Below are 27,435 nucleotides of genomic sequence, written 5' to 3'. Positions count from 1 at the left end.
TTTCAAATAAGACATAGGTGAATAACCAAATATTTGAAAAAAGACATTTGAGGCCTCATTGTGACTCTTAAGTGCACCTTCTTTTCAATAATGCCCACTGCCCCACCCAGGGAAGAGGGAGCTGCCACAGACATTGGAGGTTTCTCTTCCCCGGCCAGGAACTGCAACGGGAACGTTGACACATCTTGTCCGTGCAACGTTCAGCTTAAATGCTCATTCCATTATCAACAGTGTGATGGGCAAAGGACTGAGCCCAGAAGTCACCCCCTGAGTTTAGGGCTCAGCTTTGCCATCTACTTGCCATCTCTTTGCCTCAGTTTCCTTGTCTGTTCTAGAACTTCGTTGGTGGTATTAACCGTGAAACAATGACTAACAAGTGTCTAGGCCATGATGCAAGCGGGTAAAATGATAGCGAGTATTTTAATCTGCATTCCACAAGGAAGAAGAGCAAGCATCCATCCATCCCTCCATTCCCCACGGAACCCTCCCCGGCCCTAAGTGAGGTCGAGCTCTCTTCTCTTATGTATTCATTTGTTTTTAACAATGGATTAAGTCGCACGCATTCTCTCTCAAGCGGTGAGGAAGACACAAGGAGAGAGGGGGCTTCAATGAGGAAGTTCTCAGAGCCAAAGGCAACCAAGGCCCCAGGCGCTGGCGCAGGTGCAGGGGGTCCGCACGCCGCTCAGGAGAGGCCCAGAAAAGGGGCAGAGGATACTGTTCCAGCATGGAATACGAATTTGTTTGGAATCAAGAGAGAGAAAAGAAAACAAAACAGGAAGAAACTTCAATTTCCCCTGCCTCCTTGCCAGCCCGAATATAGCCACTGCCCTTGAAAAGATTAAAAGAAAAAAAAAATTTACTCCGTCCCTCCTACTCTTTCCTTCTTCCTCCAGGATCTGCTCCCTTCCTGCTCCTCTCCCCAGCACCCCCACTCCACCCCGACTCCCTCTTCTCGCCCTCCCTCTCTCCCTCTGCTGGTTCGCTGGTGTTTTCCTCCCTCGCATCCGTCTGTGCTGTGGCAGGGTCCGAGCAGCCGAGAGGGCGAGGACCAGCTTGGCTGCGGACAGATCAGTCCCGGGAAGAAAGATCGAAGTCAGTCTCTCTCTCTCTCTCTCTCTCTCTCTCTCTCTCTCTCTCTCTCTCTCTCTCTCTCTCTCTCTCTCTCTCTCACACACACACACACACACACACACCCCACAATCAAAACTCGGACCGACCGCTGCGTCTCCTCCAATCCCTGGAAACGGCGAGCGAGCGCCCTCCGGACGGACCGCTGCGCGCACCCCGCTCGGGCACGGAGCCCGGCGCTCCGCTAGTCCTTGTCCCCAGCGCCGCCGCTTCGGCCGGGTGTTCCCGAAAATCAAGCGGGGAGGGAGGGTAGAGACAGCGCCCAAAAACACCCGGGCCACACACGCGGCGACCTGCAGCTCCTTCCCGGCGTCCGAGTCCGCCGGCACCCGCAGCGCCCAGCGTCTGTGAGGTCCGCGCCGCTGCCCGAGAGGAGCCCACCTGCTGGTCCGCGCTCGGCCGGGGCAGAAAGTGAGACTGTCGCTGTCGCGTTCCAGCCGCGCCCTGCGCTCCGAGAGACCTCTCCCCAGCCGGAGTGGCGTTCAACCCTCGGCTCTGCCAGCGGCCCCTCGCGCCCTCGGAGTGTCCCCCGCCCCCCTCCCGCCACGCCGCGCAGGGACCATGGCCTGGGCGCGCGGGCTGCTCTGTCTGTGGCTGAGCTGCGTCTGCGTGAGCCTGGCGCGGACGGAGAGGCCGAGGCAACCGTTCCCGGAGCTCCGCAAAGCTGGGCCAGGGGACCGCGCGGCAGGTGGTGGCCCGGGCCCGGAGCTGCAGCCGCACGACAAGGTGTCCGAGCACATGCTGCGGCTCTATGACAGGTACAGCGGTGGCGGCAGGGTCCAGGCGCCACGGACGCCAGGCTCGCGGGAGCGGGGCTCGCAGCCCGCGCACCCCCAGCCCCTGCGCGAAGGCAACACCGTGCGCAGCTTCCGAGCGGGAGCAGCAGGTGAGTGCGCGAGGTGAGCCCCCTCCCGCCGTCTGCCCCGGCTTTCCCCACCGCGGCGTCCCCGCGGGCTCCTGGTCCTCCCCGGGCTCGGTGGTGCTGCCTGGGGACCTTTCTCCGCCCTCCGCTGCTGCCCTGTGGACCCCCTGGTCCCGTCCCAGGCCACTTTGTTCCAGTGGCGCGCCCGGTAAGCCCGGTTTTTCAAGTCCAAGGAGAGAAGGGAGACGCACGGCGGCAGCGGAGGGGGTTCGCTGGAGGACCTGCATGGGAAAGGGGTAGGGGCGACTCCTCCTGCCCCGCGGAGCCCTCCTGCGCGGGGCGCCTGGCGCACCTCTGGGGTACCTCATGCTGATGAATCCTAAATGGGCCGGCGGAAATTCCCCTGGGCTGGGCTAAGCCATGTTTGCCAAGAAGCAGATGCCATTTTCTGCCAACCCCAGGGCCCCAGAGAGAAAAGTCACATTGGAGCTTAGACGCCGTCTCCTCGCCTTTTAGACTGTGGCCTCTCCAGATCTGGCACCGGCCCTAAACTCGCACCCTCGGTGCTCCTGCAGTTGATGCTTTCTATTCGACAGTCCCTCGGTGACAATCGCACAGAAAAAAACAGGTGCTGGGGTGTTGCGATGACTTCAAGCCATCCGAGCAGATAGGGCTTGTACCATCCACCCGGGGAGGAGCGGGGTGGGAGGGGGAGGGATGCGAGGGAGCATCCGCGGACGTAAACACCTCTTGGAATCCGCCGATGAAAATCTGCTCATCCCATTTTTCAACACAGATCACTGCGGACTGAAATTCATGGCTTAACAGGGTTTCTTGTAGCCCCTGTGGTGAAGCCAATAATTTATGCTAACAGCTTCCCTCCCTTGTGCTAACAGCTTGCGGGAAAGTTTCCTGGACACAAACTCCCTTGGTTGGCTTTGAGGATGCACCAGGCTTTTTTCGTTTGCTACATACATGATAAAGGAAAGTCTGTCCTCAGAGAACCGTTGAAAAATAGCCAAGAATCTTGAAGGAAGGGGGCCATGCCTCAATGCTCTTTCAATTCTGTCAGAATTACTAGAAACAAAGCCCCCCAAAACCTTGGTATGTAGGACTCCTGGAACAAAAAAAGAAAGAAGGGAAACCAATGCATCCATCAAGGAAAGCCCTGGGCTGACACTGGAAATACACTGTAGAGCCCAGAGGCACACTGGCCTTCACAATAAATGTGAATTATGTCCTCTAATGCAGAAGTCTTTAGCTGGAGTCTGGGCTGAAGCAGGTTTCACTCTTGTTCAACCTTGAGCATGGTCTGTAAGGAGCTGGCCTCCCCTACAGAAGCAGACACTGGCCCTGTGTCACCCAGAGCATCCCAGCCACTTGAGGAAGGTGCCCTGACAGGCGGCCACACCAGTGAACCTGCTGTTTCCTTGACCACAGTACTGAGGCCAGAGCTCAATGAAGGAACAGTGTAGGAGCTACAAGAATTGGAAGGAAGTGGAGTGGGCAGGGGAGGTGGAGAGAATGCAGATACTTAAACCTCTGTTAGCTGGATACCCACGTTCTTCCTTATACTCCTAGAGTATAACATAGGCACCCAAGAGACCAACAGTATTTTTTTTTAACAACAACTTTCACTTTTAGTATGAGCCACAGGGGTTTGGAGGTGGAATTTGAGTATGCTTCATTCACACACATTGAATAGCTTTTTGTTTGTTTTAGGCTGAGTGAACCATGGACAAGGATTTGAATAACTCAGGCATCGAATACTTTTTTGGCTGCAGCTCATTCCACACATTATAATTTCAGAGTGTTCCTTATCAACCTCCTTGAGGCGGATACCATCAAATGATAAACTCTGATACAGAGGCCAGGCGTTGCCTTGAAATGATGAATTGCAGCTTGAAGCATATATACAAGGCTGTATGTGCTGATAAGGAAAGTAATCTCTTTAGCATCCTAGGGCCTGTCTTAATGACTTATTCATCAAATGTAGACACTGGTTTTTGTGGAAGCTAAAGTGTCATGTTACCTCATTGGAGACTCCCAGAGAGGTGGTTCGTGTTGGACCCCTTCCAAGTGGGTTTAGTTACTAATGCACTAAAAAGACCTTTTTATAAGACAGGTCTGTCTGTAATAAGGCAGGACTCCAGGAAGGTGCTAAGGTTTTCATGTATGTCCCTCTTACTACCTCCATATCAGCATTGCCATAATACTCTTCGCCCTGTGACCTGTGTTCTACAGTAGGTGAAAGATGCTGTCTGCATTAATAAATTAGATACCATTTCCAGTCCAAACTGTTGAAGTTTCAAGACATACAGGCTTTGTACAAAGATGTTACAGATGTTAAGAGCAGCTCAGGTGGTGTGCCGTATATATGATCCGGCAGACCCTCCCAGTGCTTATCCAGGCTGAGTTATGGCCTTAGAGACCTATTTGCTCCTTGGAACATACCTGATTAAAGTTATTTATTGTCCTGAACCTTGTATGTCTTTGGTTGAAATTCAGCTGCTGTGGTCTCCCTCTGATTACTTTCTACTTAAACCATTATGGGGATGGTGGGTGGCATGCATCCTAAATACACCTTCCATGAGTCCCCTTCTCCCTCAGTGTCAGGCAATCGGTGTGCAAAACCCTAGGTCTGAAGAGCTCATAAGCTTTTTGGGATGTGTAAGTGTTTAGCATAAAGATGGGTTTTATCTTACTCTTTGTAAAAGGTAATTTTTAAAAAGTATTGATGACAGGGAAGTCCAGTCTTTTAAAAACACACCATCTTGAAGGAAGACAGGAGGACATGAAATCAGCTTTTATTTTAATTTTATTTTCATTTAATTTAATTTAATCTTAATTGTATTTAAGTAGTTCTTGGCTACTCTGAGAAAAAAAGAGAATATTTTAGATGAAGCTTTTCTCCTGTCTGAATCCTTTGTGTTCATTGATTTCTAATCACTACCACAGTCATTTAATTTTATGCTTCCTAATCATAAATATACTCTCTTTAGGAAAATCAATTAAAGCACCATTGTTCTTACTAAGAAATTGTCACTATTTATGGAATGTTACACTTCGGTGAGCATGTGTTAACTTTTAAAAAAATCACATACATTTCATGGATAAAATAAAAATTTGGGTAATCTATACCTGAAAGTGATTATTTTCCATCAGTGAGTTAAAGAAGATTGCTTCCTACCATCACCAAAGCGTGGTATAAAGAATTATGACTTTGGCATGTCTCTAAAGTACAAGAATGAAATATAGGCTTTGGAAGCTATAGGTCATAATTACAGGTTGAATGATTATCACTTCAAAATGAGCCGTTTCTATAAAACACACAGACCAGTGGGAAAGCATCATTTTTGATGGAGTTAGATGGCTATAGAATAACTTTGTTAAAACATAATTACCTTGAAATGCTTGGCATCTAAAAATTAAACATGAAATTAAAGAGTATTCAGGTTATCTGGTTTTTTTTTTTAAAAAAAGGACAACAGTACATCTGGAGAGGAGGAAACTTACATGCAGCTGCTTTGAATTAAACACTACTTTGAATACATGATAGCCTTTAATGAAGTTTTTACTGTAACAGGCAAGACAGCTTTACAATCTCTGACATTTAAAAATCCATAATACCATAAATTCTTGATTATCCACGCTAATGGAATGGAGAAAGGGAATGAATTACATAGAAAATAATTCAAATTTAGCTTTGTAGTATAGTTAGATGCATTCAAAGAGACTGAGGAACCGCAAGGGTCAATGAAAAAAACCATAAGCGGATAATTCACTCGAGGAATATTTACCCATTAAAATGTGTGTATATGTTTTACAAATAATTAAGAGTGATATGCACATTTTAGCTAAGCAGTGGACGGTCATAAGTACTTGATTCAGATTTTTCTGAAAATTGAATTGGGATGTTACTGTCAAACTTACTCTGATGCACTTTTGCATTATAAAATTTTGCGTTTGGAAGAGGCATTGATTAAAACAAGTCAGACTCTTCCTTCAATGGAAAGAGAAGTGGGTATCATGCTATTTTTTGCCAAATAATTTTTCCAAATATATTGAGCTCATCTTAAAACCTAATAATTTCAATAGCCTGATGCAATTTTCTAGGAGAAAATCTCACAAAAGACGGTGTCTGGATGATGATAGCAGGTGTTGTATAAACTTAGGTCACACAGTCAAATACATTTGGAAAAAAAGATCAGTTTCATTTTCTGTGGGACTTTCAGAGCCTTTGGAAGCTATTGAGTCCCTTTAGGAAGGGAGCACTTGCTGCCGAAGGGAGCATTTTAGAGGATTGTGGATCTAAGATGTTCATTTAGTTGGGAAGACTCTGGTTGAGAAACTTCACGACTTGGCAAGAAAGAAGGTATGCAAAATTCAGAGTGACAACTGTCTCATTCCTCCCATTTAGTATTTGTCTTGAACTGATACTGACTGTCTTTCTGGCTTCATGTTACAAACTTCTCTCAGTATACTTTTGCAATCTCTTTCATCAAATTTTATTTGTCCTGTTTCCTTACTGTTTTCTTCTGTTGTTTTCTCCCATATGGCTAACATTTACTATTTCACAGTAGGTATTATACTTAAAAAGAAAAGCTACTTTATTTGTGGAGAACCTCAGGAGAGATCATACATATCAGTACCCTGAAGAAAGAATCATTTACTCAACACATCTATCAAATCCATCATATAATCCTAAGTATATATTGCATTTAATAGAAATAGTAAAAATCATACCTTTCTAAATCTTCATGAAAACTATTGAGCAATTTGGCCTACATTTTCTATTAGTGAGTTAAGATTTTTGTTCTATTATATCAGAACATTTCTCCCTAAATCTTGATGATTTTCCCATCTGTTAAATTTGTGTATTCTAGTAATCAATTTATACCTTAATTACTTTATTTTCATGCTAATAGTGGAAAGAACTTCGGCATCAAATTGTCTCAGCTTCAGCTTTCCTATGCCAAGTTTCAATTGAGTGAGTATTTGTGATTATGATATGAGTTCATGAGAATAGAATTATATTCCATTACATATTTATTTGAAAGGCATAGAGACAGAGAAGCAGAGAGAGAAAGACCATCCATCCACTGATTCACTTCCCCAAATGCCCAGGACTGGGCCAGGCCTGGAACTCAATCCAGGTCTCCCATGTGGGTGGCAGGAACCTAAGTATTTGAGCCAGCACCTGTTGCTTTCCAGGGCGTGCATTAGCAAGAAGCTGAAGTTGGAAGCAGAGACACTGCTTGAACCCAGGCACTCTGATATGAGATGTGTGCATCTCAAATACCTGTTCTAGTTGATATATTGATATACTGTTAATGAGTGACACAAGTATATCAGGATGCTATCAACTTTGGACAGTTGTAAATGATGTCGATATAACCAAAAAGCCCTCAGTTAGGGAGTATATTTGGTAACCAATAAAACTGCTACTCTATTCACATTTTAATAGTGGGTTGTATCTTAGTATATTGGCTTATAAAATAGTCCTGGCTAACACTTTTTGAGGAATGATTTCCTTAAAGGCATACATTTATCTTCACTTTTCTAAAACATCAGCCTGTGTGTCAGAGAGTCAAATGACCATGGTTTCTTGATTGACTTCTTCAGTGACCTATCCTCTTTAAGATCCAGCTTCTCATGACAGCAGAATCCTCAGGAAATGCAATGCCTTGATTGTATTTTGACTCAGAGAGAATAACAGTGTTTGGGTAAACTGATCCCATTGCATTACAAATTACTATTTCTCTGCTGACTCTGATGGCTGAACAAAATGGGGTTTTAATCTTTTTGAACAGAGATTTCTTGAAGTTAGTTGTTCTCCAAGTGTGGATTAGCAGCATCAGCATCAACTAGAACTTGTTAGAAATTCTCCAGCTCACACCAGACCTTCTGAATGAAATTCTGGGGAGGTACTGGGTGGGGCGGGGGAGAGGTGGGGACTAGAAGTCTGTGTTTTAACAAGTTAGGAGGAGAGCTAAGTGTGTGTCTCTAGAGTTTTGAATGTTTTATATCATAACCAGCATCTGAAACCCAGGATTGATTAATGCACTATTCCCGGTCTCATCTACTCCGTTTAGTTTACCTCGCCATGGGCATATGGTTTATTTACTTACACAATGGTGAGCTTCTTTTGCTTTGGAATGTTTATCAGTGTCTTTATGAAAACTTTTGCCCTGAAGAAGGCCTCAAAGCCCAATCAAGACTCCTTGTCCTCTCACAGTTGCTACAGTTTGTGATCTCTCAGGTTTGCAGCAAGGATGGCACGAGCAGGGGCCTACAAATCAAGGCCATGGAGGGCAGGGATTCTACTTCATTTCATTCTCATATTGCAAAGGCCCGGAATAGCTTGCACTGTGTAATTAATTCAGTTGAGTTAGATGCTTAAGGAAGAGATGAGAGGAGGTGCTAGAAAAGCTGTCAGCCAGGAAAGGTGTCCTTTCCAAGTAAGGTTATTTTGGAAGAATTTCCCAGGGGACGGATTACTAGTTCTATGTTAGGCAATGCTAGTCTTCCTATAAAACTGTTGTAGTAATTCTTTCCTAATGAACTGGAAGGAAACACTGTAAAGTACTTACACCTAAGAAGGGCTTTAGCTGACTGGGAACTTGAACCTGCTTCACTTTGGTGTTAAGTAGGAAACACTTTTGAATCTGTTAAGTTTACATTGTTATCTATTCAACATATCTAACAAATATTTCTCAGGATCTAAAAGCTCCAGACTGGTGAAGTGCTACAAATGCAAAGATTTATAGGATATGAGTCGGCCCTCCAAGAGCTCACAGTCTTGGAATGCCCCTGCGTGGAGGTTCACAGTAAATAAACTGATAAATGAACATCTTACTATTCTAGAAAAATGTACATTATATCATCTTTGGCCATACTTACTTTGGAGATAGAGAATGATTGTTTTGAAGTTCCATAAAATTCCATCAATTGACTAGGACTCCGGAGGTTGTCCTGAGATCCCATAAAATTCAGTCAAACAAATTCTATGACTTGTGTTCTATTTAGAAACTCCCATCTTGCCTGTGCCTCAGAGCTGAAGGCAATATAGAAAAACCAAGCATGCCTGACTACATAATCATCAGCAAATATTCAGCCAGTGACCATGGTGAGTGAATGGGACCCTGTCCTAGGCACCTCTGGTCTTTCTAGCAGCTGTACTTTTTTTTTTTTTTGAGAAATAAATGGGAGAAAAATTGTTCTTAGTTACATATTTTCTGTATGACTAAGATGTTTTCCCTGCTTCCTGGGGATTTAACTAATCATCAAGATTTCATTGAGTCTATTTGTTTTAAAATCAGATTTTACATAGCAAGCTTTTCCATTGTATGTCCTAATTCCCTTTGAAAACGTTCTGTGTGGGCCAGCACGGAGCTGAACTTCTCCTTAGCACCCCCTGGACACCGCCCCAGCTACCCCTGGAGAGGAACTGAACTGGGGCAGTAACGTGGCTGGTCCTGGGTCCCTAAGTTAGAGCTGAATTATCAAACTAAGTTCATGGTTTCATCAGGCACAGGTGCCTTGTTTCAAATACAAGCAGAAGTAAATCTTCCACCTTCATTAAGAACCAAACTCCTAAAAAGGTTTTTATGCATTCAATCTGAGCTTTGGGTTCTTCAACAAATGAATTGTTAACTAGCTGTTAACTAGTTACCTCCACACTCATTTACTTTAAGTAGGTTGAATTAAATGCTTTTATTCATAAAAGAAGCATTTACTGAATAGTGTGTAAGGGTCAAGCTAGGAGTTGAAGTGTCTGATATAATACAGGGCCTTGTCTTCTGGGAGTTCATGGTCTTAGAGAGCAACAGTATGATGAAAATGATAATACAGGCAGGGTCCCAATCAAGAGGGTAGATTGTTATGGCAGGCTTGCCACTGGGAGTGCTGCTTCTGCGTTGAAAAAACAAATCTGGGTAAAGACATTCCAGAGAGAAGCAGCTGCAGGTGCAATGTTTCACGTGTGTGAGAGAACGTGTGGCTTGTTTAGAAACTCACCTGACTTCCAAACCCCGTTTCACATCTCAGATACTTTGACTCTAAAAATTTAAGCTGCGAGATCATAATGCCAGTGGCAACCCCTAAGCAGACTTCAGCAGATGTATTCTCTGCAAGGAAAACCTAGCCTGGTCTAGTGCCTGCAAACAGTTGGAAAATAGCACCACCTATTGGCAGTTATATTTTGACATACAAAATGTTTGGGATGAGCTGGAAATACAGCCTATTGTAGTTATTTGCAGGGACATGAAAAGTTCCCTCCTTCACCTGACCCTACCAAAAGAGAATCCTCCCATCAGAGGATTGACTTCTGATCAGTTTTTAGCCCTGTTAAGCGGAATACTTCAACTACACCTTTAGATTGCAGTCTCATTTAGAACACTGGAAAGAAAAACTCCAATCACTTTGCAGCCCTCAAGTATTTGAAAATAATATCTTGTCATTGCTAAACTGTTTTTCTTCCTCCATGCCATATATTCCTTTGTATTCAGCTCAAACATATTAGATTGTTTCAATATCCCTCAAGATTTTGATTAGTTTCCTGGTTGCTCTCTTCTATATCTGCTAGTTAAAATGAGAGCACCCAGAATTAACTATGTATCTTTAGATATGATTAGCTCAGCGTATCATACACTTAATATTGCCAGGTATCAAATATTGACAGCAGCCTAAATATATGTGAGCTATCTTGTTGGAACCTGATAAAACTCACCCTTGTTTTTTAAATTTATTTATTTATTAGAAGGTATAACATCAGGTTTGTGATTCAATAACTCCAAATAGGTGGTACCTATTTCAGAATACCAGAAGAGTGAATAAGACATTTTTTCATTCACTTACATTTAAACTTAAATATCTGTATGAATAGATAAATCATGGGGTAGAGAGAGAACCCTAGTGAAAAACTCCTGTTCATAAGGAAGATTCTCATTTGAGAAGTTAAATGAATATGAAATCTAGGTAATGGGAAAGGATGAATGTAATTGGATACATATTGTCATTACTTCCACTTGCATGGATGTATTTATCTCATTCTGACTTATTACTCTGCACTCATTTGTTCAACTCCATGCACCTCTGCTAGTGCTCTTTTCATCTACTGTATATGCTCTCTAAGCATCTGCTGGGCTACTTTGTGCAGAAGAGCTTTGACTTACTCAGGAACTGATGGACTTACAAAAGAGAAGGCAAAATAATGTATAGGCTAGAGAAATCAAAGAACACTTTGTGGAACAGTCAAAACATCAATCTTATTTTTTAAAAAAGGCAGAAGGTATATAGAATAAGCAGGGCTCCCTAGCCTGCGTAGAGCAGGGAAGAAGAAAGACGTTAAATTTCAGGTATAATTTAATACCTTGGTTTAGGAGCTGTGGAGTGGCTATTTCTTTCCTGAACTTGGGCAATGAGCCATTTCCTAGGACTTTGAATAACTGGGTTTATTTGAAGTATTGTACTGTATTATATTGAAGACACTGATGACATTCTTTATACAAAAACATCAATTGATACAACATTTCATGAGGCTAGAGCATGCTCCCATCATCCTCCTCTCATTCTTCTCATCTACCTTTATCTTTAAAAAGTCTGCATCAAAGTCAACTTTTCCTGTGTGTCCCTCTGCTGTCTCCCTGGGCAGTTAATCTCTCTTCTTCTGCTCCAAGCTCTTCCTTAACACCTTCAACAACTGGTATTATCATCCTGGCATAGCTACCTGAATAATGCTTGTGAATCCTTTCCGTACCACTGTGTGACCAGGAGCAAACATTTATGCAGTGCTGTGACCACACCAAGGGCCAAGCACCTAGTAGGTGTTCAATGTCATATCTGGTAAAGTAAAACATTTGTTTTACTTTGGTCTCTGTTTCTTATTGGTTGTGGTAGTCTGTGTGAGTACTACACAAGTCACACAATTGGAGCTGTGTTTGACCTCTATGTCATAAGACCTTGTTGCTAGATTGCCCATTTAGTTCTATTTTAGAGCAGTTCATCAGTCTTAGACATTTGCAGATAGAAATGATGACAGCTGGAATGAAAATTTAAGTCACCAAGATTATCTTTAATATATTCTTTGTAAAGAAAGAATGCTGCATTGCAAGAAGGGAATCTTCTGCCCAGTTTACTGTTCGGCTTGCATAATCAGGTGTAGCAGAATCCTAATTCTTTACCACATCCTTTCCTTCAGACTGGATGACTATAAATCTGGTGGCCCCTTGGGATCACAATTGCCCAATGGAGATTTAATTCAAGCTATAGATTTTAGCCACACATATAATTTTAAAATGTGAGTGGCCACATTTAAAAATGTAAAAAGCAACAAGTGACATTAGTTTTAATAATGTACTAAGCCACCATTTATTCAAATGCTATCATTTCAACATGCACTCAAAATAAAATATATTAATGTGATATTTTTAAATTAATACTTCAGAATTCAGGATGCATCGTATATGAACAGCTCCTCTCCATCTGATCTTAAGTGACTATTCATTATCTTACTGGACAATGCAATATCATTCACTGAGTATTTTCTGAGTAATGTGTGCTTTGCCTGCAATCTTTCAGTTAATCTTCAGAACTACTCAGCAGTTACTGCCCCTGTGTCCATTTTACAGATGAGCAAATGGAGACCTAAAGAGCTTAGGTTATTTTGTTGGAGGACCACTGTTGAGGGTATGGAGCTGGGGCTGGGAAAGAGGCATTGACTTCAAAACAATGCCCTGTATTAAAATCAGAGCCACCATATGATTCACCAGGACCGATTCTGCGTTTTTTATGAGAAAATGTGGGAGATGAGACACAGGGAAAGAAGCTAATTAAGAGCAGGTCACAAGGTGAGCAGAGACATGATTGAAAGAATGAAACATTTTGAAGCAAACCATGGGAGAAAGTAGCCTGACTGGTTTATGCTTGAGAAGCCTGCCCCTCATGTCCCTCCGAGTTTGAGTGTTCCCTGCAGGTAGGCATGTTTGCGACGATTTGATTGCTGCATTCTTAGAACAGAGGGACTTCTCTTTCTTTCATTTCAAACTTGCGTTTCTGACGGAGAATTTGAGCAATAGTATATTGTGCGGTGACTGGGATGAATTAAGGTTAGTCTCCGAGCAGCCCTGATGCCATGGCTTTGTTAAAAAGGTCTGTAAGATATTAGCCTGGTGTCATGGATTATACAAATGTGCACAAATGGCAGTTTCCTCCTTTTCCTTCACACAATGTTAAAGACGAGTGAAATATGTTTCCCATTGCACTTCCCTCGTGCTTGGGGACTCAATGAACTCATTTTGAGTTTCCACGTCTTTATAAAAATGTTTTGTTTTTACTGAAACATGTTTTTGATCAAGAACATAATTTCACGATTGCGTGTGTGTTTCTGAGACAAATATGTATATGGACAAGTGCATGGAGGAGGGCGAGGCCCTGGTGATCGATCCCAGGACTGGGATTCCTGAGCTCCAACCTCAGCTCCACGGATTATTCCTTAGATGGTCCTAAGAGAAGAAACCTATTTTTGCCCTTACCAGTCATTCTGTTTCTCTCTCTCTCTCTCTCTCTCTCTCTCTCTCTCCCTCCCTTCCTCCCTTCCTCCCTGCTCAGTCACTCTCTCCCATACCTATGTCTGAAGCATTGGAAAGATCACTGAACAATTTCAATAGTTTCTATTAAATATACAGAGATTTCTCTCTTGAAGTTCAGGTCGTAAACCTCAGACAAGCTCCTCAGTAGCATTTTCTTTTTTGACAGCTTTGAATGTCTGGCTTATTTTTCGGCTCTGTTATCTGAATATTGACATATATTGTTCTGTTTAGCCAGCCCTTATCTTGCACTCTACACTGTGCGAGGCACGTAGGAGAACATATAATCCCTGTGCTGTGGATACAGGTACTAGAAACAATAATATTTTATGTTTAAGAAACTCTTCATAGACCCCTTTACACAAACCTCACTCGATTCTGATGGCATGGAAGATAGGTATTATCTCCATTTTATGAAAGAGTATATTAGCTTTCCTGAAGTTACAGAGTTAAGAAGAGACTGGGCCAGCACTTGAATCAAAGCAAGTCTAAATCCAAACCCTATGCTCACAACCACTGGGCCATGCATGCTCAGATAAGAAACTATTCCAACACTTTGCCATAATTGTAGGAATAGGTCTTGCTGGCCTCCAGAACTCTCAGTTCTCACCCCACTAAGTCCACTACTCTGTTACAAATTTCAAACACTGATGGTGCTTCAGTAAAGGGAAGAACAAATTAGTAAGAATGGCTGATTCTTGCTTTAATCTTTTTCTGGCTTTTAAATTTATTCTTGTTTACTCTTTTTTCCCCACCCAAAAACCCTCAAAAGCAGGAGATTGCATAATGTTTTTGCTTTGCTTTCTTGGTCTTAATTGCAGGGAAATGCACACAACATAAAATTAACTATTTTTAAGCAAACAGTAAAATGACATTTAATATCGCCATAACGTTGTGCAACAATTACATCTGTCTAGTTACAAAATATTTCCACCATTTCAAAGTAAAACCCTATAACCCTTAAAGAGTTTCCTCTTATTTCTCCTACCTCTGGTCCCTGAAGACAGCATTCTATTCTTGTCTTGATGTAACTATTTTGGATATCTCAGATAGATGTAATCAAACAATGAGTGAACATTTGTGTCTACCTTCTTTCATTTAGTACTTTAAGGTTCCTCCATGTTGTAGCATTATCAGTAGTTCATTCCTTTCCATAGTAGAATAATGCTCCCTTTTACGAATATATCACAATTGGTTTATCCATTCATCCACTGATAATCATTTGAGCTGTTTTCGCCTTTGGGCTACTGTGAATAGTGCTGCTATAAACATACTTATTGAGTACTTGTTTTTGATTCTTTGGCATATATTCTAGGAACAGAATTGCTGGATCACATGTTAATTCTATGATTAGCTTTTTGGGGAACTGACAAGCTGTTTTCCACGGAAGTTGACCCATTCATTGTACATTCCCCCAGCAATGTGAGGGGGTCTAATTGCTCCACACCCTGAGGGATTTTTGTTTTTGTTTGTTTTGTCTTAGCCTCCTAGTGTGATTTAAGTAGTAGCTCATTGTGGATTTGATTTTTGTTTACATATGACTAATGATGCTGAGTATTTTTTTCATAAGCTTATTGACCATTTCTGTATCTTTTTTGGAAAAATTTATATTCAATTATTCATCCATTTTTTATTTGTTTCTCTGTTGAGTTATAACTTATTTACACACTCTGGATTGTAAATTTATAATTTATAAATATTCTCTTTCATTCTTTAAGTTGTAATTTCACTTTCTTGATAATGTCCTTTGATGCACAAAAGTCTAGTTTAGCCGTTTCATGGATTTAATTATTGTTGTGTTGCCACACTTTTGGTATAATGTCTAAGAATCTATCACCAAACCCAAAGTCATGAAGATTTGTCCCTATATTTTCTTCAAAGAATCTTATAGTTTTTGTTCTTAAAATTAGGTCAATGATCCATTTTGAGTTAATATTATTTGTGTGGTAAGAAGTAAGGGGTCCCGTTTACTCTCTCTCTCTCTTTCTTTTCCTTTTACAGGAGCTGTTGAAAGCAAGGGACTACATATTTTTAATCTGACTTCTCTAACCAAGTCTGAAAATATTTTATCAGCCACACTGTATTTCTATTCTGGAGAGCTGGTAAACACCAACCTGAGTTGTCCAGTGTCCCAGGGATGCTCACACCATGCCAAGAGGAAGCCTGTTCAGATAGTTCTCTCTGCATGGATTCTCAAATCGGACAGGAACCAAAGTCAGCCCCTCGGTCATCTCTCAGTAGACGTAGCCAAATCTCACCGAGATGTCACACCCTGGCTCTCTAAAGATATCACTCAACTCTTGAGGAAGGCCAAGGAGAAGGAGGAGTTCCTCATTGGATTTAACATCACCTCCAAAGCCCACCAGCTGCCAAAGAGGATGTTACTCTCTCCAGAGCCTTATATCCTGGTGTATGCCAATGACGCTGCCATTTCTGAGCCAGAAAGTGTAGTATCAAGCTTACAAGGACACCGCAATTTCCCCACTGGTTCTGTGCCCAAATTGGATAGGCACATCAGAGCTGCCCTTTCTGTTGAACGGAGAAAGAAGCGCTCTACTGGGGTCTTGTTGCCTTTGCAGAACAATGAGCTTCCTGGGGCAGAATATCAGTATAAGGAGGAGGGCGTATGGGAGGAGAGAAAGCCTTACAAGACTCTTCAGACCCAGCCCCCTGAGAAAAGTAAGAACAAAAAGAAACAGAGGAAGGGGCCCCATCAGAAGAGCCAGACACTCCAGTTCGATGAGCAGACTCTGAAGAAGGCAAGAAGAAAGCAATGGCTTGAACCTCGGGACTGTGCCAGAAGATACCTTAAGGTAGACTTTGCAGATATTGGCTGGAGTGAATGGATTATCTCCCCCAAGTCCTTTGATGCGTATTACTGCTCAGGAGCATGCCAGTTCCCCATGCCAAAGGTAACTGTTGTTCTTTGTCCTGTACTCACTTCCCACTTCCAGAGGAAAGAAGGACACACTGAGTGTGTGTGTGTGTGTGTGTGTGCAAGAGAGAAAATAAGTGTGTGTTTTCATTTACAAAATCTGTCAGAATCCTTACCACACTCTGATATATATTAGGTAATATGGCTATGCATGGTTTTTCTTTAATGGTAGGTAAAGTGATATGAGATATGAAGTAAAGTGATATGAGTATAAGAGATATGAAAAAATGTATGTGTAAAATGTGTTTTCTATGCTGCTTACAAGCGTGGTATGTATTCAGTTATGTGTTCATGTATGAATCTATACCTATCCATGATAAGCAAGCCCCAGACAATAAAAAGCTGATTTGGGAGAAGTTATTCAGAGAATGGTGACTGTTATGGAAGCGAACAGAAAGGCTAGTAGTGCTGAGACTTCAGTGCAGAATATGTTTGGATTAAAGTCTCCTATGCGATGAGATGTCCCCACAGAGGTCAGGATTAGGGTGCAGCCAGGTAAACTAGCCTCATGAAATCCACCAGATAGATACTTAGCTCACTTGCCTCCCTGCTAAATATCAAAGATACCATGGCTCTGTAAACACTGCCCAAGGCCCAGTCGACTGGTCAGAGCTTACCCATGTCTCTTCTAAAATCAGCAGGGACCATACCTTATCATATGAGTACTCAGCATCCTGACAAATGTATTTTCTGATGTCTCTCCAACCCCCACCTCCATCTTGCACAGCAAGCCCACTTGACTGTTCTTGAATATAGAAAGTAAATTGTACACTCCACAGTGAAATACATTGGTGTCCTCTGGCCTCAGTTAAGCTTATTACTGCACTTCCATTTTCAGCTTATAACAGTTTAAGTCGCTGTTATACCTGTTATACAATGAAAATGGCTCAAGGAACCAAATCCCACAAAAGAATAGAATGGCTTCTTTTTTATTTGAAATGAATCAATTTTTGCTATAGAATTATATTGAAGAAAAAAGTCCTTTGCCTCAAAGAGTGACCAGCCTCTGCTTATTGGTCTTTAAATAGCATTTTCATGTTCTAATCCTCTGATCATTGAGATGACAAGTTTAACACACATAGAAAAGCAAAGGGCCAATTGCACAAATCTGGGTTAGCCCTGGGGCCAGAAAGTTGATTGAAATAGTTTTCTTATTAGAAGCTCTCAAAAGGATGAGATTTCTATCATTTTTGAGACTTGTCTTTGCCAAGGACTTTTGATGGGCTAATATTTTGTAAGCCTAAACACAAAATAAAGATGACACAGATTTACAGTTATATAAAGGGCCTTATCTTGTCTAGCTATTCATGAAGGACAGCTCGCTGATCAAACAAAACCCATTCAATTGGGAGAACAATTAAAGGTACACACAGCACAGATGATTAAAGCAACCACGAGTGGTGGATCTTTATTTTTATAGTGGTGCTTGCCTTGTGGCATTGAGAGGCAAGAGTGGACTGAAAATCTGTCTTCAAACTTGGGATGAGTGGTTTTAAGTGAGGCTTGGAATTTTCCAAATCAGCCCATGAAATACAGGTTGTCTGGGTAGTCTGGGGAAGGAGTTGTTCTCTTTCCTCCCGGCTCCGGCTTTCAGACCCAGGCAGCCATAATTTTTTTTCTTTTGCTCCTCACTTCTTTTTTTTTTTTAACTTTTATTTAGTGAATATAAATTTCCAAAGTACAGCTTATGGATTACAATGGCTCCGCCCCCCATAACTTCCCTGCCACCCGCAACCCTCCCAACTCCTGCTCCCTCTCCCCTTCCATTCACATCAAGATTCATTTTCAATTCTCTTTATATATAGAAGATCAGTTTAGCATATATTAAGTAAAGATTTCAACAGTTTTCACCCACATAGAAACACAAAGTGAAAAATACTGTTTGAGTACTAGTTATTGCATTAAATCTCAATGTACAGCACATTAAGGACAGAGATCCTACATGAGGAGTAAGTGCACAGTGACTCCTGTTGTTGACTCAACAAATTGACACTCTTGTTTATGGCGTCAGTAATCACCCTAGGCTCTTGTCATGAGTTGCCAAGGCTATGGAAGCCTTTTGAGTTCACTGACTCTGATCATATTTAGACAAGGTCATAGTCAAAGTGGAAGTTCTCTCCTCCCTTCAGAGAAAGGTACCTCCTTTGATGATCTGTTCTTTCCACTGGGATCTCACTCACGGAGATCTTTCATTTAGGGTTTTTTTTTTTTTTTTTTTTTTGCCAGGGTGTCTTGGCTTTCCATGCCAGGCAGCCATATTAATGTAGTCTGCTTCTCAGTCCCTGACTCCAGACCGTTGGCTTGCTCCACGCTCGGCAGGCTCTCCCAGCTTCTTTGCTCTGAGCCCCTGCTTCTGTGTGCTTTTACTGTCCACAGTCCTGATGCAGGTTCAAAAGAGCTTCACCATAGTTCTCACTGGCTTGAGGAACAGTCACTTTAGCATTGTTAAGGGGTAAGTGAAGAAGAGCAGAGATAAATGTAAGAAGAAAAATATGGCAGAATAAGTAAGTGTTTATGTTTGGCCATACCAGGGCTTCATCAACCTTAAGGTGCTTGCAAATTGCCTAGGATCATGTTACTACATTGGCTCTGATCAGTGGATGTAGGCATAGAGCCTGAGACTCTGCATATCCAACAAAGCTCCTAGGTGATGCTGATGTTGCTGACCCATGTAATATATGTTGGATGGCAAAATTGAGGGTCAAATCCCTTTTGCTTAAATCTCGAATTTTGGTTTCAACCACCTGTGGTTCTCTGCAAAAGTCAGCGTCTAGATGTTAGCTTTATCATCTTTGAAACAAGTAAATAATAAGAGCTAATAGGTATCTACATAACAAAAGCAGTGGGAAATGAGGTAGTAGAGTGACTTGCACATAGTAGGTGCTTTGGAAATATCTGCTATTGACATGATTACTAATAGCCAGAGAAATTTAAGTGTAGGAGGCTGGAGAAAGTCTATGTAGGGAAAGGGATCAAGAGAATAAACATTGTGAATCAAGAAGATGTTTTCTAAATGTTCCTAGTCCCTTTTCCGACACCACAAGCTGAAACTCGGGTTCTCCCTGCGGGTCCGGCAGTCTGTGAACAATTCCAGTGAGGTCTCTTTGGCAAGTAATAGAATCAGGAGAGCATCAGTTGCAGCAACTAAACTCATCATAATATTTGTCATGACTTGGAATGGCATTCAAACTCCAGGGAGACATAACAGGGATAAGTGTGCGGATCTCTCTCTGAGCTTAAGATGTTCTTTTTGCCAAGTCCAGAGTGGAAGTTTGGCTGTTACAAAGCGTTCTCAATCTCTCATCACCTTGTGTGAAACTGCTTAGCTTTTAAAGCTTTCTGCTGGTTCCCTTGAAGCCTTCCAGGCTTTGTGTCTTTCAAGCGGTACAGTTATCTAGAAGGTGGGGAAGATGAAGCCATAGGATGCTGCTACACGAGGGGTAGTTAATAAACATCACTACCATCTGCAGTGTTCACTAGGAAAGCCAGGGCGAGCTGTTGAAATAAAAGTTAGAGCCTCAATAACAGAGGAAAATGAAAGCGTCGGGCCAGATCAGCACTCATAGCACATGGGGAGTTGTGGAGGTGCCAAAGAACTTTCAGACTTAGATACACACGTTGCCGCAGAGAGGAGACCCCCTAGGCCTGACTCCTCTGTTGGCCTGCCTTTTCTTTGGCCTCCGGAGCAAAAGCCCACTCTACACGGCTGAGCTCTCGGTCTGCAAAAGCCGACAACCTGTTCCGTAATTCAAAACAGCTGTGTTCTGCCTTTCCCAAATTCCAGGCTTTGCCCTTTCACTGATTCCAATTAGATAGTTTCTGGGATATCACACCCATGTGGGCTGGACTGGAAGAGTGTGGAGCAAAACCCCATGGCCCAGGTCAGGAATGAAGGTTCTTAGCTGATGACATACTTTCCCCAGCTAATGCATTTGTAATCAAATTCAACTTGAGGACAGCATACACAGCTTGGCAGGTGCAGGCCTGACCACTGTAGATTTCATTCACAGACACTGCAGTTTGGATTTTTCTGATTGCTAGCCTTACAGCCAATCTGTTCTCCCCAAGAAAGACCCTTGGAGTTCTGCCATGAGTTGAAATATACCCACAGCGCTAAGGCCAAGTTGTAGGCCTTTGCCTTTCCTCACCACCTTCGCAGAGATTGAAAACAGAAATTTCAAATGAAAACGATTGAGCCATTGCTGCCAACAGAGGTCCAAGGGAGGCAACAAGGATTTGAGGAATGAAATTATTTTTTGCAAACAATTTGTGCAAAAGCTAAGGATAGCAAAGACATAGAATTAGATGGCCAAAGAAAGAAAGAAAGAAAGTTAAGCACTTGAACTAAGTATTCTATGTAAAGAAGAATTTCACATTTATGAATTCAACATGGTGCACCCTCCATTAATTTCCTAGATTTTCCAATTCTAATGTCACGAAATATAAAAAATGTTAAATCTTGATATACCGAGTTATTTTAGCAAAAAAATTCCTAACCTAAACTCGTGTTTCACTCTCCTTAGAAAGAGAGCAGTGAAGAAAATAGCAGATATTTGCATTCGTGATTGAGCTAGTCCTTGAACTCCGTGAAGACGGTCATGGGAAACATGATCTGAACTCAGAAACCACCAGAATCACGGGCTGGCAGGATGCCTCCCAGCCGTGAATCACCGCACGGGGCTGCCGTGTGTGCCAGAATTGCTCCTCCTGAGAATGGCAGCTTGATTTCACAGGACAGTAACAGGGAAAACCCCCTGTGACCTGAGAGGCTCCTGATAAGACACACCACCCAGCTGCAGGGGCTGGGGCCTGAATTCTGCTGGGCCCGCTGGAGACTACTTATATGCTCATAGTTTCTGAATCTATCACTTCTGAGTTGAGGCTTGAAAAAAAACAGAACGGACAGGAATTTTCCTAGGAAACACCCATGAATATTTTCCCTCTTTAAACCGGGTCATTTGCACAGAAACTTTTATTTTTGTTGATGGGAATTATTTCCGCAGAAATAGGTAAAAATGAGGGTACTCTATTTCTTGTCTGTATCCGTCCACTTGGGAAGTATTTATTCAGCATTTAGTATGTCCCGTGTGCACAGCAGTATTTACTGCCCTGGGCCACATGTAATTCAGGTTCCACTTTTCATAAAATGTAAATAGTATAGGAATCATTAAATATTAATAATAACAGAACAAAGTCAGAAAAGCTGGACATTGGGACAAGCTGTTTGGATGACTGCATCTTCGGTACAACTTTATGTAACAGAGGAAAGTGGATGATTGCAAACGTGTTTTTAGAAAAGGAGCAATAACTCTTGACATCTGTTGTGTAATACCGGTTGCCGTTTGTGTGAGTGACACATATTGTATTGATGATGCAGGCGACGCAATATACAAAACAGAACAGCATGGAATTCCTTATCTTAAGGGGAGAATGCCCCTTTTGCCAGTATGTAAAGCTAATCCCTAATTGCAATTAACTACAATCTCCAGTGGAAAGAGTTAACACAGTTTGCTCATCGTTTAGGCCAATTTTTTAATGATTTCTGCCTATTCCTGATAAGGTTGTGGTCTAATACACAAATTATTTCTTTTCATTGAAATTAAAAGATGGGATGAGGGGCCGGCACCATGGCTCACTTGGTTAATCCTCTGCCGGCAGCGCTGGCATCCCATGTAGGCGCCAGTTCTAGTCCCGGCTTCTCCTCTTCTAGTCCAGCTCTTCTTCCCAGCTGTGGCCTGGGAAGGCAGTGGAGGATGGCCCAAGTGCTTGGGACCTGCACCTGCATGGGAGACCAAGAAGAGGCTCCTGGCTCCTGGCTTTGGATCGGCACAACGCCAGCCATGGCAGCCATTTGGGGAGTGAACCAGCGGAAGACCTTTCTCTGCCTCTCTCTCTCTCTCACTGTCTATAACTCTACCTGTTTAAAAAAAAAAAAAAAAGATGGGATGAGACAAATCAGATTTTTCCTGTCTCTGCCAAAAAGCATGCTATGATATTTATACCCAGCATTTCTAATTGATCATAAATAAATATTGTATATATAGGAAGGCAGCTTTCTGTATAATCTCTTTTTCCTCCAGCTAAACTATTTCACTTGTTTCAGTGTCCCATACTGAGAGTTGTAGGTGGTTGAAATTAAAACACGAATTCAATGGGGGTAGGGTGTCTCTGAACTATACAGGACATATCTCCAAGTCCCAAAATGAACAATTCTAAGTTAAAAATTTACTAGTGTCTAAATCTTCCACCCGGCTTGGTGTCTGGCAGCTTACCAAATTTTGGTGTCTAGGTGTGTTTAAAACAAAACTAGCTTAGCTCCCGTAAAAGAGACATTGGAGAGAACTGATGATGAGAAGTGTGACATCTCTTATGAGGTTCTGGGCAAAAGTGACTTCATTGTTTTTAGGTAGAGAAGAGCTGTAAGGAGTGCTCTCAATAAAACCACTTCACATGCATGTGAATAGTCCCACTTGGTGTTGTCTCAAGGCAGCGATGTCACCCAGGTTTATTTGGTTTTACTTTCTACATCAAAGGGATAACCTTAAGCACCCTGGATTGTTATTCCCAGTGGAGATCGCCCATGCTTAGAACACAACTCAACTGAACATGTAGCACAATAGTGACCTCAAGTGGCCAATGATGTGGTCTTCCTAACTCCAGCTTGTGTTTGAGGGAATTAGGTGAGAGTCTCCATCCAATTCACCCTCTTGGCAACTATTAAATAAATTAAATAAAAACAGCTCTCTGACCTGTTTGGTTTTATTTTAGCAAAAATGGATAAATATTACCATAATAGTGGCAATAATGTATCTCTGGCAAATAGGGTGCTTGTCTGGCTTATGATTAATGTAAGGTCAATACAGAATCATTTTTGCTGCAATGCTGTTATTGAGCAATCCTAGAAAGCATTAATTTCATGTTTTGGTATCGATTTATTTGTAATTAAATGATTTCTTCTGGGAGCACTGGGTTCAATTTCTGTCTTTTTCATTAGCTATACTTGACCATAAACGTGTCCTATAAACTTTAAGTCTTTACAAAACATAAGAAATGCCAGTTTTATCATGTGAATTAGAGCTACTATGCATAATATGCCTGGAATGTGGCAGTAAGTTAATAAATGATCACTATTTTGTTGGTTGTGGTGTTGGAAATAGGGCTGAATGACTAATGATATCAAAACTTTATTAAATTATTGAAACGAATTTATTAAATGAGCAATTTATATGATGAGAAGTGGCATTGCGAGGAATGGAAAGACATTTCTACCTAACATGTTTTTTTTCTCCATTTCTCTTTCTAGTCTTTGAAACCATCAAATCATGCTACCATCCAGAGTATAGTGAGAGCTGTGGGGGTCGTTCCTGGGATTCCTGAGCCTTGCTGTGTCCCGGAAAAGATGTCTTCACTCAGTATCTTATTCTTTGATGAAAATAAGAATGTAGTGCTCAAAGTATATCCTAACATGACAGTAGAGTCTTGTGCTTGCAGATAATGTGACAAAGAACTCAGTCGAATGCTTAAATCAATCCTTACTTTTATGGATTTGTTTTCTTTTTTGCACTGCCAATGCATTTTGTTCCAAAGGTTTTTTTTATATATATATACTCAAAAGAGAATAAGCAAATAGACTCAAGAGTTCCACAAAGAAGAACTGGACTGTATTTGTTTCTGAATGTAACTAAAAGCAAGATGTTAGGAAACATGAGTATGAATATCAATTTCTTTTTTTAATCACAAGAAAAATGATCACTCCAAGTGTTTTTAGAACTGTTAGAAAATTCACTGATTTATTTTTATACTGGGCTTTGAAAATAGATTGGAGAAACGACAATAGTTTATCACTTATCTCTACTCATCTAATGACCAAAGGGAAATAGAGACTCATTTCATACTTTGAAGCAGGCTTATTGCCTTTCTTTCCTGAGCAGCTCAGCATGCTTTAAATAGTTCTATCAACTTTGGCATTTATCTAAAAGTTTTTGAGATCCTGTTTTACTATTGTTCTTCCACCACAAGTCATTGTGTGGGTTGAGTGAAGAGTGTGTGCCGAATATTAGTGTATTGGTTGTTTGTGGAATCTACATTTTAGCAAAGCTCACTAAATATTATCACCAGGAAAGAGAGTCCAATATAGATGCTTCTTTCCATTTCTATTTGCTAGCAATATCTCCTCTTGTACTCTAGCCTTTGAAAATTATTTCTAAACTCTTTCACTCACTGTATTTGTGAGACGTGTTTTCAGTCCTTAGGCTGTTGTTGGTGTCGTTATATCTGCAATCGATGCTTGTCTGAGGTCAATCTCACCTGATGATAGAAAGATCTAAGCCACTTCAGAGGCTGCCTAATATCAGAAGACCTGGAGGTTTTATTCTGTCTCTGCCTGTAGCTATCCAGGGTGGTTCAATCACTTAATAAATATTTATTGAGCAATTCTTCTGTGAAAGACACTGTGTCAACTGTGTGTCTTTAGGGCCCCTGCTGGCAAAATGGAAGGGACTGGCCACTAGAACTGGAAGGCCCTTTGACCCTAAAATGTTGGATTTATTATATCAGTTACTTCATATGCATCTTCCTTGAAGAGAGAAAAACACTGCAAGAGCATTCTACATTTTTTGTGTGTGTTCGTATAAATAAATATAGCATCCCTGGGGTCTAAATAATATTTTATTGGAAATCCTTTAAAAGATTACCATGACAAGAAGCTATTTGATACTTCAAGTGCACAAATGTTGATTGGGTGTTGTTGGTCCTGTGACTAAGGCATACCAGTTCTGAAACATGAATCACGTTCTGGGGCCTAAGATACCATGGTTTCTTCTCAGTCATTTTTTTGTCTGATAACAAAAAGTTAAACATCCAAAGTGTGGTAGAGAATGAAATTACTTCTCAATAATTTTTGTCAAAAATTGAAAGGAAAATTCTATGATAAAAATGAGTCAGAATGTGGCCATCATATCCTGGTTATACTTGTCTTTCAATAAAGAAAATTGAATTTTCATTGGTAGCTTTCATGAAGTTCTTAAATTTAGTTTTTTGTAGAGATGCATGAATGAAACCTTCCAGCAATTCTGAGAATCACTTCTCAGCCTTCTTATAGTCAAATGTCTGTTGGTTACCTTTCTTAATTTGAATCAATTCTTTACTTAATACAGATTAAATCATAATAGTTCCAAACCCTCTAAATAATAAAAAAAATCTCAAAATACCAAGTGATCAATTATTTCAAGTATCAGTAGCAATTGACATGAAAATTACAACACAATAAAAGCACTTGAATAATCTTTTTAGCAATTATTTCTTAGGAAATAATTTTGACCAGTTACTATTTCTGAGTGATCTTCTAACTAATGAACCTCTACTGAACTGAGGATAAGTTCTATTCCCAAAGAATAAAGGAACATTACTTTTCAGTAGTGAAAGTTGAAGTAAATGGATGAACATTTTAATTAATAAAGATTTATTTAGAATATAGAAATTCAAGCAAGTGCCTGTTTTATAAACTGTTTCTGAATAATCACTAGATACACATTTTAGAAATCTCCTGATGTCCAATTTGCATTGATGAGAAGAAAAACCACATCTATGGATGCTATTCCCTAAATCTTTCTCCTCCCTCCTCCCTTATCTCCCCTCCCCCAGTTTCCTTACCCTATTTCTCCATTCAGAACACACACACACACACACACACACACAGGGTCATTTTGAAGATTCTTTACATAACTTGGTCTTCAATTCCAGTTCAGGGACAGCCATTGTCTATACCATGTGTTAAAAACACTTTGTTGTAACTTGTGCAAATAGTATACAATTTACAAGATTTGAGATCATAGAACCTAAACTGGAAGATTGGATTCCTCAAATCTCAGGACTACAATATTCCAGACTAATTTTTACAATAACTTAGCTATATAATAACTGATAATCATGTATTCATTAAGATACTATTTTACCTTAGTATTTCTGAATAAAACTTATTGCCCATTTAATGTTTTCATAGGCAATCATATGTAATATTGTTATCAGTCTGACTTATAAAAATGTTTATGTAGTTACATTATCCACTTTAGTCTTTCTGTTCTCATTTTTCTCTGTGCTAACAAGTAACTAACATCTGGACATTGACATCTTGTTGAATCAAGGTTCAGTTAGAGAATAGCTAAGCACACCTGATGTGTAAAATTAAATATGAAATTAGACAAGAAATCTTGGGTAAGTCTGACTTCTTTGTATAGTTTTTATTCCCCTTGAGAATTCTATCTTAATGTAGTTTATAAGTGATAAAATAATTCCATTTTTAATAAAGCCAAGCCTTCCCTTCAGCTTTTTACATTAGTTTATGTAAATGTTTTTAGTGGAGAATTTAATGCTTGTACAGTCAATGGCAATTATAAAAGTATATATTATATATGTATATGGAAAAATGTTAAAGATGCTTTTAATTTATTTAATGACTGTTGCCTCCCTACAATGGTAACAATTTCTTCCTTAGAAGAGGAGAAAAGCTTCTTTTGACTTTGGGTGTTAGATACAAAATAAGATTTGGTTCTTTTGTCAAATCCACTTCAAGGGTATATCGCAATGAAACTGTGACGGGTTCTTCACCTCTGATGTATAAGCTTTGCTGAATTTGTATCATTTCCCCAGTAATGAAGAGCTTTTTATTATACAGTATGGAAATAAAATTTTCTTAATTGAACATTTCTGCATTCTTGTCTACTTATTGGGAACAACTGTATTTGCAACATGTTTGCAACTGTGCTACATCTGAATGAGGTAATAAGCTTAGACACAAAGTTGGACGTGTTCAAATGACATGAAGAGTGAAGTATCAACTACTATCAACATAATATAATTAACATTATGGAACAATGCTGAAATACACTGTAAGGGAAAATCTATCTTCAACTTGAGAAACTCAA

The 27,435-nt window shown here is 40.9% G+C and overlaps 1 protein-coding gene across 1 annotated transcript; it reads left to right on the top strand.

Moving 5' to 3' along the window:
- The first annotated feature begins 1,109 nt into the window (after nucleotides 1–1,109).
- Nucleotides 1,110–27,212, top strand: BMP3 (bone morphogenetic protein 3). The gene is made up of 3 exons (XM_002717090.6): nucleotides 1,110–2,014; nucleotides 15,580–16,490; nucleotides 23,817–27,212. Exons 1-3 carry the CDS (start codon nucleotides 1,690–1,692, stop codon nucleotides 24,006–24,008), a joined length of 1,428 nt encoding a protein of 475 aa, XP_002717136.1. The 5' UTR covers nucleotides 1,110–1,689; the 3' UTR covers nucleotides 24,009–27,212.
- Nucleotides 27,213–27,435: the final 223 nt, after the last annotated feature.

The sequence above is a fragment of the Oryctolagus cuniculus genome, chromosome 8 (genome assembly GCF_051225735.1).
Source record: "Oryctolagus cuniculus isolate XC-2025 breed Fujian yellow rabbit chromosome 8, ASM5122573v1, whole genome shotgun sequence".
Classification (NCBI taxonomy): Eukaryota; Metazoa; Chordata; class Mammalia; order Lagomorpha; family Leporidae; genus Oryctolagus; species Oryctolagus cuniculus.
The sequence above is the reverse complement of the archived record's forward strand: the minus strand, read 5'-3'. Positions and strand labels throughout refer to the sequence as shown.